The 15,653-nt window shown below is 35.1% G+C and overlaps 1 protein-coding gene across 1 annotated transcript in view; it reads right to left on the bottom strand.

The window, feature by feature from the left end:
• Positions 1-14,916, bottom strand: part of LOC135683356 (neurofibromin) — a 43,098-nt gene extending 28,182 nt beyond the window's left edge. The window contains exons 1-23 of the mRNA XM_089109242.1: positions 14,516-14,916; positions 13,544-13,687; positions 12,935-13,018; positions 12,619-12,687; positions 11,951-12,069; positions 11,241-11,350; positions 10,669-10,736; positions 9,960-10,035; positions 9,077-9,180; positions 8,490-8,549; positions 7,984-8,145; positions 7,159-7,356; positions 6,546-6,617; positions 6,307-6,369; positions 5,629-5,745; positions 5,067-5,180; positions 4,568-4,647; positions 3,075-3,198; positions 2,499-2,558; positions 1,711-1,971; positions 1,248-1,403; positions 769-845; positions 174-275 (exon numbers count right to left, since the gene is read on the bottom strand). Of these exons, the coding sequence (XP_088965368.1) occupies positions 174-275; positions 769-845; positions 1,248-1,403; positions 1,711-1,971; positions 2,499-2,558; positions 3,075-3,198; positions 4,568-4,647; positions 5,067-5,180; positions 5,629-5,745; positions 6,307-6,369; positions 6,546-6,617; positions 7,159-7,356; positions 7,984-8,145; positions 8,490-8,549; positions 9,077-9,180; positions 9,960-10,035; positions 10,669-10,736; positions 11,241-11,350; positions 11,951-12,069; positions 12,619-12,687; positions 12,935-13,018; positions 13,544-13,687; positions 14,516-14,584 (2,489 nt within the window). The 5' untranslated portion in view covers positions 14,585-14,916. The remainder of the gene's footprint in view (positions 1-173; positions 276-768; positions 846-1,247; positions 1,404-1,710; positions 1,972-2,498; positions 2,559-3,074; positions 3,199-4,567; positions 4,648-5,066; positions 5,181-5,628; positions 5,746-6,306; positions 6,370-6,545; positions 6,618-7,158; positions 7,357-7,983; positions 8,146-8,489; positions 8,550-9,076; positions 9,181-9,959; positions 10,036-10,668; positions 10,737-11,240; positions 11,351-11,950; positions 12,070-12,618; positions 12,688-12,934; positions 13,019-13,543; positions 13,688-14,515) is intronic.
• Between the last annotated feature and the right edge of the window lie 737 nt (positions 14,917-15,653).

Below are 15,653 nucleotides of genomic sequence, written 5' to 3'. Positions count from 1 at the left end.
TTTGCATTGAGGAACATTGATAAATGTAACATTTAGGAACTTATCCTAGCGAAAAAGCAGCAAAAACCGAAAGTTTTTAGCCTTTGGCCTAGAAAAGAGATAAGCAAAACTTGAACATAATTCTTTGTAGTTCGAGAACAAATGGTGGATTTTCGACATCACAATTCACTGACCTGTTTACAGGGGAATCTGGCAAGGTTTCTGCCAAAGTCGGCGCGAAGTTGCCACTTGTAAATGACTTCTGTATCACGATGCTTGATGTCCTTGCCAAAGGTCTAATGAAGATCATTTATTTTCGATCAAAGATAACATCAATTAAGGAACAACTGCTAAACATTTATATCAATTCATCCTGAGAACTAGAATCAAGCATTGGCACTCATAATATCTTTTCTCGCCAATTATATCTAGAAAAATTAGCTAAGTATAAAAATGTTGTTGTTCATAATCTATAAATATATATATTTTATAGTTATCTATAAATATGCAGATTATCTGTCAGGAAATTATGCAATCTTCAATTAGACGAAGCCAGTGTATAAAAGTTTACGCATGACGTCGCACCAATAAGATTTCAAGTACTTTGAAACAGTCTCCAGAAGTTCTACATCTACATACATCAAGTGGTTTTAAACAACCGTTTCTTAGTTGGGGGAAAGGAGGAGAAAGAAAGGAGATAAACTGAAACAATCAGAGAGATGAAAGTAAAGCAATTAACATCACAATAAACTGTAAAAATTCTTAGCAGATTTAATATTTCACACATACCCTGGTTCATTTTCTTCGTGAATTCCCCCAAGAGAGCATAAGAAACCAGTCATGTTTGTCCACTCAGCAAGATACATCTAGTTGCAAAGAAAGAGATATAAAATCAGCTGACATAGAGAGTCGCCTAGGGCATCATTGACAAGGCAGAGCTTACGAACGCATGATACAAAGTATAGCCTAGGCCTGTGCACAAAGAAATCAAACTTGTGAGATTAAAAGTTTTGAGGTTCTGGCTGAGGCTGAGACTTCTGTGAATTCATTTTAGGAAAGTTTCAATTTCTTTTAAAAAAACTTTGAGTAAAATTTCATTTCATAGGCACTTTAACCATTCCAATAAATGAAAGCTTCATACGCAATCTTGAAGTAGGGTACTAAACAGCCATGCGTGAAATGGTCTTCACAACAATGATAAGTAGAGCTTTCTTTCGATACATTACAGTATAAAAAATTAAAGAAAATTCTAATATTTAAGTTCTTACTTCGAGAAGGTCACTTGGTAGTTGCGGAAAAACACCCGACCCAGTCTTCTTAAGGCCCGTCATTTTACAAGGCTCGACTGGAGGAAATTCTTTCACAGGATAATGGACTAGGGCTTGCGTCAACTTATGCCAGCGATTCAGTGTCAATTCCCAGGCCTGAACGAGAACAATGTTTTACACACACTAAAATACATGACATTGAAAAACCTTGTTAAAGAAATTTTAAAAACTTGGCATTCATGAATGATTGAAACTATTGCTTTGAACTTGGTATCTAGGACGAAACACAATATAAACACAGGTGCCAAGGCTTATTCTAATGATATAAATACAATTGTGGCATAAGCATGAAACTTGGCTGTACCATCTCTCAACAACTTGGCTGACTTGACAGAAACTTGGCTGTACCGACATAACACAAAGAGTGAAAGAAAAATAGCTAAGTCAAGATGGCATCACAAACCTCGAGGTTTCCTGCAGTTGCTACGTTCACCTGTCTCAAAATACCCATGACCCTTTTCTGCAATGCTGCCCGACCAGTAGTCACCTGCTGACTTTCGTGGCCAAATTTGTAATACACGGTGTACAGCGGAGGAGGATGTATCTGGTTGTTGCCATCCAGCGTCATCACGAGGCTAGCCTCCTCGTTTAGCAAGGCAAAACATTCCATTGACAAAAGCACTAAGTTCTGTTCCGAGCTCCACAGCGACATTAGAAATATCACCTAAAAAAGAAGCTATTGTTGAATACACAGTGGGTAGGCGTACTTTTTGTGAATACTAAAGCCCGACCAAGTCGAGAGCGTTTGGACGGGGCTTTAGAGGCACCTAAACTTAGATCTATTGACAATTGTATCATGCTTGAACTAGATCTACTGAGCTGCTACCTTGATTAACCAAAGCTTACTTCACAATAGTTGCTGATATACTAAAAAGTCAATTTCCTTTTGACTTGAAACTACAACCTTCCGTGCAGTTCCCTGCCAATACGCTTACTACAACAAATACTTGAACTAAGCTGGCAACCAGAAAGATTGCTAAAAGTCGCATCTCAACATCATGAAAATATGTAGCCTGCTACAACCTATTTAGTGTATAGAACTGGGCGGTTCTAATACACCAAATAGCGTGTGCAACTCTGCCTGTACGGTATCAAGCACATTATGACAGACTGATAAACAGTAATTTTCATTAGCCTGCAACACCTAGATGCAGAGAGAGATATTTATCCAGATTGTGATCAGACCCTCACCTCGAGTTTCGATATTGCTTTAGCGCAAACGGATATGTGAGTACCGATGGCCGCTTGCTCCTGCAATGAAAGACCAATAATCTATATGAAATAATCAAAACTGCCAAGAAAATATGCTATCTACAGAACTTAGCAAGTCTTGTAAACGGCTCATTTGTTTTGCAATAAAACTAAACTTACATTCTTATTGGCTTCATTTTTGCTTGAGAATCAACTCGAATAACTCACCATTGAATAACCCAAAAGAACAGTTCAAAATGGAATCAAGTAAATTGAAATTTGCTTACTCCCGTTGAAAAAATAAAGATATGCATTCCATTGACGGATGGCAATGCCCGACACCTCCCTCCCTCCCTCGACCGCTCTGCTACATAACAAGGTTTGATAATTTAGATATGGAAAAAGCGCATACCTTGTGTTTTAAAAATGGCTTTGAAAAGAGCAAACATTTAGTAAACTAAAGCTTTTCGTCTGACACTCTTCAGAGTTTAAAACGTCAGAACATAGACCGAAAACTCTACGCTAGAAAATATATATACCCAGTTGTGGATCCACAACCATCTAAAGATTGTTCACCTTGTGTTTTCTGAGAAATTGGACTCTCTTTCTTAGAAGTTGCTGAAGCCATTTCATTTTGCTCAATTGATTAGATATCTTTTCCTGTTGAAGTTTTTCGGCAATGTTGCAAATCACATGGGAGCTACAAAGACAAAAGATATTTATCAGATATACAAAGTGGAAAACCGGTTCGGGTAATAATGCTCCCAGGAGATAATAATCACATGGCGAAATAAATACTTCCTAGTCTAGTCTAACAAAAGATAGGACATTCTGTGAATCTTTATTCTTCTTGAAAGGCGGAAATAAACAGAAGAATAATAAATACAGCGTCAACTTTCCTATCATATCCCTCCAAACATCAAGGGTCTAAACGGTCGTCTAAAATGTAGTGCCTCGATTCAAATCCAAAAATGGATAAAAATACAAGTAATTATTGTCAAAAACAGTGAAAAAAGTCATACATGCAGTTTGCAAAAAATACTCTGAATATTCAGTTTGTATCAGATAATGTTGTTCAAAGTATATAACCCATTATCATAGATAAACAGTTTTTTGGCGGTACAGAACTTGAAAATGGCTTTGAAAAAAGCAAACATTTTACAACATACTGGCTAAAAGCTTTTTTGTCTGACACTCCTCAGAGCATAAAACGTCAAAATAAGGGTAGAAGGAACACAAGGAAAAATATATACCCAGTTGTGGATCGAAATAGGCCAATCAGAAAAACGCAAACACAAGACTGGTATAGTTGACCAATCAGTGCCGCGAGCCTAAAGAAAAATTGCCATTGGAGTCCAAGAGAGAAAACGAACCCCTTCTGTCTACACAATGGCAGCTTTTTCGTTTGTATGTAGATCGATTCCAAAACTGCTAGATGGAAGGACGACGGGCTCTGCGAAATATCTAAAATATGTCGCCATTACAAAGTTTTGCACAATCTGGGTTATCTAAAAGATGTTGACCAATGGCAGAATCACTTGTTTTAACAGTGTTTCTAGACCTACAAGATCGAGGAGGCTGTTCTCTTTAAAAGGCAATTTTGTTTCTTATGTTTAAAGGAAAATGCTGTTTAATCCTATCCCCCAATCTTTGGGTTGTGCGTCCTACGTGGCCAGAATGACAATGGCACGTAAATTCATAAACAACGGAACTTTTTTGGGTGGTAGGAACGCAATCCTTTTGAATGGATGGAAAGGCTCTCCTATTGCTGTAAACAATACGGGGATGGATAGCAAAGAAACATTTTGTGATGGCCTGTTTAATCTGACTTTCAAATTGGAAGGAAGTGTTGCCAATCAATGGTAGTTTCAGATAAACTGGGCACTTTTGCGGACCAAGCTTTTGAACAGCTGAAAAACTTACGATCTTCTCCTCAGAATAATACATCATAGCTTAAAAAACGTGAAATCATCATCTCGGTTTTCACAACTGCCGTTATATGAAAGCAATTCGAAACAAATTTTTGCACCATCGTACTGAACCGATGCATATTAAGGGAAATCGCATACCTGATCTCCCAAAATGTGGCAATCGGGGCTTCAGGGTTCCACAATTCAACATTGTCCGTTGAGTGCAAACAGATCAATGTCTGAAAATAAAATTATTAATGATGTCCAAGAGCAACCAAAGAAGAAAGTTTGACATTTCTCAATGGGCTTAGGCAAAACGTAAAAGAATGTGAGGTATTAAAAACTGAATTTATAGCTATCTAGATCCGTGGCTTAAAGCGCAAGAAACAAATAGGTTGGATACGAAAATGCCGGCAAATGATGCCATTTTGGCTGAATGTCAAATAATTTGATTTTAAATCAACCTTCTATTGCTCAATATTAAGCATACAACGCCCGTGTGCTGCAAACATTAATCTTTTTAAAACCAATCCAGGATTTCATGAATCCAAATGAATACAAATGAATCAAAGTGAATCCAAATGAATCGACACTGACTTCTGCAGGATTCAATCGATGCCTTTTTTATTAAAAAATAAAGGAATAAAGTCACTGTTACCTCTGCTGCCTCCGCAGCTACGTCAGGAATATTGTCGCACATTGCAACGGAAACTAAACCGTCCATAAACTGCATGGAGCTGGCTTGGATCTCGTGGCCAGCTCTTTCTGGATTCTGAAGGATAAAAGAAAGATTAACTTGATGAAACTAACAGTATTGATAAGAATAGGATACGTAAAGGCAATGGACCGCATGTGCACAACTTTTTTGACCCATTAAGTCACCTTGCGGGCATAGAGAAATCAAACGGGAAAGTGTTTGACTTTGTATCAACACAAGCAAAGTAAAATAGGCGATGTTTAATTATTTATCGGAAAATTTTATAACAACATTAAAAAACTAAGGAAAATACATAACAGCCTAGTTATGCTACAAGTAAATGATTTTCCTTGGCTAACTATTTATAAATTTGATATTAACATTTTATATGTAATATTTAATAATATTAATCTAAATTTAGCAATTAAATTGATTCCTGTGCATATTAAATTTAATAAAAGCGACAGCTACTACTTGATCGTATTGATAGAAGAGCCAGGCACACAAGGCAAAAATTGCTTACGTGCAAAGCGAGCATTGGGTCTGCATTAAACAGCTTCACGAGCCACAGCAACAACTGGGCCTCCTTTTGCAACTGACTAGCCTCGTCGTCTTTCCTCCGGTCTTTGATTTTCATCATCTAAAGAAGATTTAAAGAATTTGATAAACAACCTCGCTTGCTCTATAATAGCATCTTTCTTTGGGAGCTGCACAATATGCTCTGGGCCTTCTTGACTTGCGCTGGCATAAACGTAAACAAAAGTCTCGTTGTTCGGTATATTTCTTTCGCGAACTATCAACGCCCTTAGAGCATATGGATCTAGCTGTTCATTCAGTAAAGGTGAGTGAAGGGTATGAACAAATTATTTCAAAATGGTCCTAACATTGACAAAGAATGTGCAAAGTGCTTGACATTGTGAAAAAATGACCACTTTGATCGAGAGGACGGTAAACGAGAGCTGAGCAAAATTACCCTAAATACAATTAAAAACTGTTTAATCAGACTTGATAAAAAATATGTTTTTGTAAGACTTTTAGAATTTTCACTGAGCCTTCACAAAGGGTGTTCTCAAACATCGATTGTTAGTAAACATTAATTTCAATAGCATAAATTTTCAAAAACTCGTTTTATACAAGAGACAATGAATATGCAAAGGAAAATTTTGCACCCTAAAAATCAGTTTTCATTTATGAAACCTACCGATGAGCGATGCGAAGATTTTGTTGCCAGCCCATCTGCCATTGTCACCTTTTTAATTGAGGCCTAACCAAAATAGAGAAAAAATTAAAAAAAAATATTCTTAGAGAAATTATCTAAAGACGGTTGAATTATATCATGTGAAATAAGATACAAAATTTATATTACAACGAGCAGTATGATTTATTAAATGCATTGGACCGAACAATGTCTCTACTCTTCAATAAAATACAAAGCATTACCTGAAACAAAGCTCGTAGCTGATTTGCCTTGCTGTACAATACTTCCACTTTGGGCCACCACCTTAACGGTTTCTAAGAAAAGAACAATTTTCGAAACTTAGACTGCTTCCACGGAGAAAAATCATATCTCAGTTTCATTAAGAAAGTGGAAGTGACGGATTTTATTGCCTGTTACGCAACCATCGACATAAGCTGCAGATTCAATTTTGACACAATTTAAATTTTCAGGGTACATTAGTACATTGATGGTGAGAAATTCGTTTAATTTAATAAACGGTTCAAAATTGCCTAATAAAATTAAAAAATTATTATTGAACTAGCATTGGGTGCCAAACTGCACATAGCATGAGATGTCGGATAATGGCTAACTCATCTTTGTTCGATCGATCAGCGATGGCTTACCCCAACGATGATGAAAGGATCCCCAAAACACCCAAACGAACGGAGATTTTCCTTGTGAACTTGTTCTATAATAACAGCCGTTCAGCGCGCTGGTGCACACGTGATTCTCGAACACGTACGTGAGATCTCTGGTTGACGCAAATTTAGCTCATCTGCTTTATTACAATTGACAAAGGAATAAAATACTTGTAATAACCGCAAAATCACGAACCTCTTTGACGATACGGTAAAGGCCCTTCACCAGGGACAGCTGGAAAGTCAATGGGGCATCAATTTGGAAGCAAACTTCGAAATGCTGATTGTTACGAAAATTGATGCGAAAACTGGCAACAAAGCAGTCTGTCATGATATCAACAACTGAGACGCTTTGGGAGAATGTAAATGTCCTTGAGGAATTGAACAGCAGGGACTAAAAAGACAAAAAAAATCAAGAATATCATGAAAAGGTAACGAAAACAACAATTGATCAGCATCTTTATGTGTCCTACAATAGGTAACTACTTCAATCAACAAAGATAATTGAAAAAAGTTTTCAAATATCCGGGAACATGACTAAATAGCATATTTGACATAAAATCGAGTTTGGCGAGTGATTTTCAGTTGCTTGAAGATTAAATTAGGCGAGAAACAAGGTTTAGGAATGAAGATATCTTGCTCTGTAAGTCTTCTCCCAGCAACTTAATTCAATTTAATACACATAAGATATTTAAACCAAAAACACAAACATCGCGAAAGCTGATATAGTATCGATCTTAAAGATGTCAAACTAGCCCAGTTACCCCTGGTGCTATCACTGATAATAACTTAATTATTTGAATTCCATTTTGTTGCTAACGAGTTGTAATGAATATGGTATTTTTGATTCAAATATTTGCTGGAATTTCCCGTTTTGCTCATTGTTTCTTTCACGTTCAGAATTCTTCTAAAATCAATCACAGAATTGGAGCAAAATTTAACACACTTAACAAAGTGTACATGTATAAAGCAGAAACTTAGGCTTAAACCCAACATGATAAGGAAACATTTCTAAAATTACCTTAAGCTCGTTGAGAACCTCCGCGACAAGAAAGCACACGACGTTATCCTCCCTGTTTATATAAGTAGATGCTTTGCAAAGTTGAACACACGCAATGACTGAGCTTTCGGCAGTAGCTTTGCCGCTTACCAGGGCTTTCTTCAGGTTGTCCAGAAATGTTCTCTACAAAAAAAATGGCGATAAACTAACAAGGTTTGGTACTACTTTGTACTACTGAGACAAGGTTTGAGGACAGGAATGATTTCGAACTGCATGTAATGTAGGTGGAAAGAAGAGCCAAAAAATTTATATAATTCTCATATTTAATTGGTAGATGGAGAATGGTGTAAAATTTATGGACAATTTTCATATCGTGAAAAATTTAAAATAACGTCATGGAATTGCTGATGGGCGATGAAACGTTTTATGCATAAAGAGGTTTACCTACATACTTGTATAATAGGTAGATAAATGCCATTGTACAGAAAGCTTCACATGGTGTGAGCATAATGTGATCTCCAAATTACCTTTAGATAATTCTGCCCTTTCGAGAGCTCACCATTACCAGCCGCTTCTCGAACAGATTGCTGACAAAGGAAATAAACAAGAATGATTTTGACAAGTATATGGCATAAAAATAACAGAAAATTTACGCTGCAAGCGAGTGCAATGACAGGGCATGAAACTAAAATGTACCACATCAACTACACACTGTCTGACAGCATCACGACGAATAGGCCTAAACTGGCACTTTTCATCAAGTGAGACACTATAGCAATATCAAGGCAATCTTTGCGAGCAACAGTTATATCAACAAAATATATTGGATTCAATCTCTCCTTCAAGTTTCAGGTTTAAAGTTTGAATGATGTTAGAGCTTTCTTGTTGGAACAATAAATTTCAATGTAAAACTCTACAATGCTCAAGTTTTAACAATGGGACAGTGAAATTATAAAGTCATAGGGCAAAAGAAGCACAATCTCAAACCTGAAAGTGAGTAAGAAAATACCCTCAAATTCAACGCAGCGAAACAGCTTTGAATACGAAGCTTCAACCCGCTCCAAGCTAGAAACTCCTGTTTATTCGCGCGCTTTCTACTATAAAGATTCCTTACCTGACACAACAGAAGCACCATCACTTGAACAGGCCAAGTTGCCGAGCGCTTCTTTGAAGATTCAGAGAAAACATCAACAACGACGAACAACTTGTCACTGACATCTGTAAAGCAGAAAAAGAGATCCATTTAATGCCAAATGTTTTGCCTTCAGTTATCGATACGCTCGTTCGCTTTGTCAGTTGACCAAGAGGTTTTATTGGTAATGAGAAAATTGGGTTGGATGACCTGACCTTCATGTTGCCCTTTATTATAATACTTGGAAAAATTCAAAATGTTCACTTGTCTTTATATTTTATTACTTGATAACCTTGTCATAACAAACAAAACTTTCCATTTTGAGTTGTCTTTCTTAATATCTAAAGAATGATGTGAATCTTGCATCCACTTTGTTATCACACTGCCCCTTATTCATGCTGTTCTGAATTGCTAACTAAGGGATTTCTAATCCGCGTTTCGTGAAATATTTCAATGAGAAGCAACAAAATGTGTGCAGGTGTTCACTTTCTGCATAAAATTACTTCTTAGGTATGCTAAATAAGGACATAATCCATTCTAATGATATATATCTAAATACAAAACAATTAAAACTGAATGTGGGAATTTGTAGAAAAAAGGAAAAATAAACAGAAAAGATTTCCACAAATTTTCGGAAAAAAATTTAATTCCTTCTCCAAAATCTCAACAGATAAATCTACTTCACTTCATAAGATGACCTTCTCGCAAGACTTAATACCATTTATCATAATAATAGCAATTATACTGATTAGTGACTAAAAGTAAACTATTACCAATTAGCGCTTAATCTGTCCAGTCTTTCGAGCAACAGATAAACAACTCCAATATGAAAAATACCCAACTACAATGTCTAAAGTAAACTTACCCGAAAGCTGGGTTTGTTGTTCCCTGTATAAAGCTCCAAATTGCTCAGGGTAATTCTCAATCCAGTTCCAGATCATCTGACAAAAAAAAAATAATTCTTATATCGTGAAGGGTGCATACAACTTCAATTGTCATTACAGTGGATCTTTTCAAATCAAAACAAAGCAATAGTTTCGAGATTCTTTATTCTTAATCATCCTTATCCGACTTTTATAAAACTTCTTTCTAAATCTTTCATAACACCCACACCGTAATATGTTGCTCCTCGTTTGTTTCTGCCTCCAAAAATATATTTTAATATGAAATCATGTTTATACCCAATGCATGTCCTTGAATGCGCTGTCCTTTTGACAAAACAGTATCCGATGCACAGGGACACAGAGCAGTTGAAATTTTAGATGTTTAATTATCAAAAGAATAGATGAGCCACGTTTGCTGTTACACCGAGTGACAAATTATACGACCAGCTCATGTATAGAAATATATTCTCAAATGATTAAAACGATTCTTAACAAGTGTGTTAAATGGCACTTGTATCCTACGCAGAGCCCATCTAATTGTCATGTTCGGATGACTGATTTTATTTGTTTGAAATTCGATGATGCAAGTTAGAACTACTCTGTTACACTCACACCAAAGCGTATTCTTAAAATACACGGTCAATTTACTAAGTTTTGTTTATGATGGCCTAGTTTATGATATACACTTACCTTATCAAGAGATTTCAGCAGAGACAGCTGCGAATGCTTCTTGAGCAGCTTGAAAAATTTTACAACCTCTGAAGGAAAAAGAAAAATGAAGTATAAACGGTAAAAACCCATATATAGGAAACTCATTATAAGAAACGGCAGGCTGACCTTTTCAAAGCAATGCACCAAAATATAAGAAACTGTTGAACCTGAGCTCTTCCCAGTTTCTTATCAGTGGTTTTTAGAACTAGCTTTCAATCTAATGAATCAAAACACTGCTCTTCAAAACCCATTATTTTCTGTAAAAACAAATACCTTTTATTTATTTTCAAGCAAATCTGGTTCTTTTCTTCATGTTATAATAAACTCATCACAAACTCATCAATATTTATTCCTTTAAAAAGAAACTGTACTGTCTGGTCCCAATGAATGAGTTTCTTATGCGCTGAGTTTACTAAAGTGCTAAAACATGAGTTGCAAAATAGGAACATTTGATGTAATGTTGTTGATGGTAATGATTGATGACCATGATCAAGATGACAAAAGATGGTTATAATTAATGACCATACAAAGACCAAGTAGATGTGTCTTACCACTCAAAACTGTTACCAATGATTTCCTGTTAACATGAAGAAATTTCATCAAGACGATGTCATCCACTGTTGATGTGCCATCTTCTCCTGCCTCAGCCAAGTGTGTAATCCTTGAAATAAAAACAAATAATCCTGGGAATGTCTTTACCTTAATAGCTGATTTTTTTTTAAAAAAAAAATAATCAGCTTACAAGACTTCTGTGGTATTTAACTAAAGAAAACAACTTTTTTTTGGGGAATAATTTTATATTTTGTTTGGAACAATTCATATACGGGATATTCCATAACAAGTGTACCCAAAAAGACATCATTTGCACAGTGGCCCTCATGGATCTTCATGAAAATTTGTATGGGTGTAAGGCTTCATAAGAGGAGCCCACAACCAAAATTTCAGGGTTCTAGGTCAACTCTAATTATTGAAAGCATAAGTATCCGGACCCTGATGATTAAAGTAGAAGTAACAAACACTGTCTATAACCTTTGTATAGATTTTTACAAAGGAGGTTAGGCTATTCAGAGCATCTTGGATGGAACATCACTACCAATCACTACAATATTTCACTTACACAAACAAATAACTAAATACCTGACAGGCCTTGTTAATTTTCAAATAAAAGATTTATGAGCCAAAATATGTCATATAATGATTCACTTTTCCACTAATAGGATAAATAAATGAATATTTTGTTAGAAAGAACTTTTTTGGTTACCTAGTCATGACTCTATTGAAAACTGCAGTGAAATGAAACTGGCTGATTTTAGACAAGATACTTCCGCTAAGTTCATACATCTTTTTGTAATGACCAGCAGCTTCTTGTTGAAGGGCAAACTGCATCATAAAAATGGAAAAAAAGCTGATACACAACAAGAAAGAAATCTTCAATAAAAAAAGGATGAAAACATATAAATGAAAAACATTTGGTCTTATCTGGTTTGATTTTGTTTGTTTTTAAAAGTGAGAATGAAACTTTAAAATCCCACCAAAATTGGGTTTCTTAAATTTATTTATTACTGAAAATGTGTACCTTATCATGAGTTCTAAAGATTTCAAATGATTTATCACTGTTTAAAGCTACTGACTTCAAAACATACAGATTTATCCTTTACATTTGATGTATTTTCTTTCCTAAACAATCAGATCTTGAATTAGTGATAAATCAAGCAATTATTAACCAAAAATTATGTCTAGAGGACTTAGTGACATTAGTATACATACAATTAGACTATTCTTTTTTTTCCAATGGGCAATGCAGGACTTACTCTTAAAGTTTTCTTAAATACAAATGTGCAGCAAAACCCATTGTCAACATGGAATGGTTGACTAATGGGATAAATTCCCAAATTTTGTATTCATAAAAAAACCAAAACTAACACTTACAGGACAAAAAGTTGGCAAGAGCTGCTTGGAAACAACATCATCCGACATTGAGGCATTGCAATTCACATGCTAAAATTGGTAATGAAGACAAGATTTGACTATACTTTGAAGGACCAAAAACAGTATGAAAAAAGAAATGGTATGTTATTAGGAATATACTTAAAATTAGAGAACAAAAATAAATATTTAAAAACCATTGGATGATATCTTTTTAGCCAAAATTTAAAGGAAATCGAAAAAAAATGATGAATATCTGAAAGTTTGAATTTAGATAAAATTTTCTAAAAAAAACAAAATATTCCTAAAACAGCTTTACTTTTTTGAAGCATTGTAAGATTGTTTCCAAAACAATTATGTTTGAGAGACACATTCTTTCTTGCTGTTCAGATGACTGAGAATGCTGAAAAAAGAATAATATACATCATATAGACAAATAACCAAAGCAACTAATTCTAAAATTATCATTTTCAACTTTTGTACATTTTACTCACAGCTTAATGGAAATTATGAAAGAATAATATTATGAAACAAACTTTTGCAATCTTATAATTAGGTTGAATTGATTATCTCAAGGTTTTTAAGATAACAAATTAAAAATTCAGCCAAAAAGAATTATTTTGCTGGTTCTTGGAAATAGCTTTGATTTGCAAAGACTTGATAGTAAACAAAGAAAATTGAACATAGGGTGCAAGCCATCTCCAGCTCTACCTCTCCCCCTCCCCCCTTGATGTCCTAGGGATACTGTTGTTATTGATCTTACTGCTTCTGGAAGTTGGTGATACAATAATTTAGCAACTTTGAGGGTGTGTTCCGAGTCTAGTGCTTATCAAGAAGGTTTAACTGTGAAACCTGCACAAAATTAGCCACTTGCATATTTTCATAATGAATTATAAAAGAGAGGATAGTGTGTGTCGAAAAAGCTCACCAAATAGTTGACATCTTTGATGTAGGTTGTCAAAGCTGTGACAATGGCAGTAAATTGGTGTTGTGAAAGGTTGATAAGACTTTGGCGCACAAGACTTATTGACTGCTCTGATTGCAAGCAGCTTTGATCCCCATAGCATGGAAGCTAAAATAAAAAAACTAACGTGAGATGCAGCCATGGCCTTAGCATTTTGACAGGGACAAGAATTTTTTGCATAATTATGTCTAAATTCTAAAAAGATGTCAAAATAATAAAACTGGTTGGTCTCTTGCTTCCTTACCCTAAGAATATTCTTATATCCCAATCTCAGGACACATTATCATCTAAAATGGGAGATTGACCCCAAAACAAAAGAAGATCCATATTAAGGTGTTCATTTGCTTTTTGTGGCAATTAGAATCCAAACAGGTCAAGCAGCAAACTGCTTTATTTGGGTTTCTGGGATTTGTCAACTAACAAGGAGAAATACTTGGCAAAAATTCACATTTTAAGTTTTTAAACAAAGCAGGGATTATTTGAAAGTATTAAAATCCTATTTGGCGATTTGTGGTTTCAAATTGTGTAGATGAGGCATTCATTATTCCTCTAGCTTTGGATCAAAATCCACTTAAATTCTTGTTACAATTTTAAAGCGCTAGTTTTACGGTATTTAACATAAATAACAGTATTTGGTAGTAAATAAATATAATCCCTTCGCTTAATAAACATTTCGCAATTTTGAACGAGTTCACTTGTTGATGGATAAATTAATTTAACCAGACCTCAAAACTATTTTTAGACCTGTAGCTCAACGAGTTATATATAAATATATCTCAACAATTGCATTAAAAAACAAAATGAAGAAATCTTGAGGTAAACCGGTGTTCGGTTTGTATTTAAAATGCACGATAGAAATGTAGGTGTGTAGCGCCAGGTCTATTTCCTGCTCTAACGGTAGGCAAACTGGCCATGCACGAGAGAATAACACTTTACCTGGGTTTTGAAGCGTTTCAGGGCAATATGCACCCATTCAAAAGACTTTTGATTCTTGTACATATTCATTCATTGAAATGAGACAAGTTTCTTCATCATCAATAACATTTTAATTTAATCTGCTGCAATGAATTTGCAAGAAAAATTGGGAGTAGGCCAGCTTTAGTCAATAAACATTTATTTCCGCAAGCCGATAAAACCGTTTCGCTGACGTTTTACCGCATACTTAACATTTGTGAATGTGTTGGCTTCCTTATTTGAGTCGGTGATTTTGCGCAAATAACTCCATCCCATTACAAAACAATTTAATTCTTTCTATTCCGGTTTCTTTCACGAATCCTTGGTTGGTTTTTTCATCCACGCGCCAGTGCTTCCCATCCTAGGCTCCTCCGCAGGAGAAGGGGAAATCATGTAGAGAAGTCAACCAATCAAGTACCAATCCAATAAAAAATCAGTGATATCTCAAAATCAAATTTGAACTCAAGTTGTTTTTAGAAATACAAAATTTTATTCACGAGAATATTTTTGCTAAAATAGAACTATAAAATTTTATATAAGATGGATATGATTTGCTAACGGACACATGAAAAATCTTTTAGTGGGCTACTGAGTCATGTGCCCGAGACATACAGTATGATTGGTGATATTTGGAAGATTCCATTTGGGATTTAATGAAACAGTACCTAGAATAAAACAAAGTTAATTGAAAGTGGGTATTACTTAAAAGCCAAAATTTATGACAATAACTAAAGTATTTAATGACGTGTTCTAATAGGGTCACATCATATAGAGAATTTAAGGAAGGGATGCAGAGTTATAATTGAGTCAGCTTTCATAGACAGTTGAAAAATCTTGTGTGAGATGAATTTCCATCAGCTTTTTAAAGAGCTTTTTTACGCGTATTCTTATATCACTTTGTGAGGAGTTTCATATTTTTAGGCCATCGAATGTAGGAAAGTTTTGTTAAGCTAGTAAGGAGCCAGATTGAAAAGAAAAACCATGGGAATTTTGTCTTGTATTGTGTCTATTTGTTTCAAGTAATTCCTTTTCAAGAGACATTACTATTTTATGAACATTGCCAAAATTTAAAATTTTGATGCGTTTGAAGATCGGGCCTGAAATGCAATATAGTTTGCAA

Source organism: Rhopilema esculentum, chromosome 7, assembly GCF_057945365.1.
Source record: "Rhopilema esculentum isolate cy_ngs chromosome 7, ASM5794536v1, whole genome shotgun sequence".
NCBI classification, from domain to species: domain Eukaryota; kingdom Metazoa; phylum Cnidaria; class Scyphozoa; order Rhizostomeae; family Rhizostomatidae; genus Rhopilema; species Rhopilema esculentum.
Note: the sequence above shows the minus strand (reverse complement) of the source record. Positions and strands in the feature narration are given on the sequence as shown.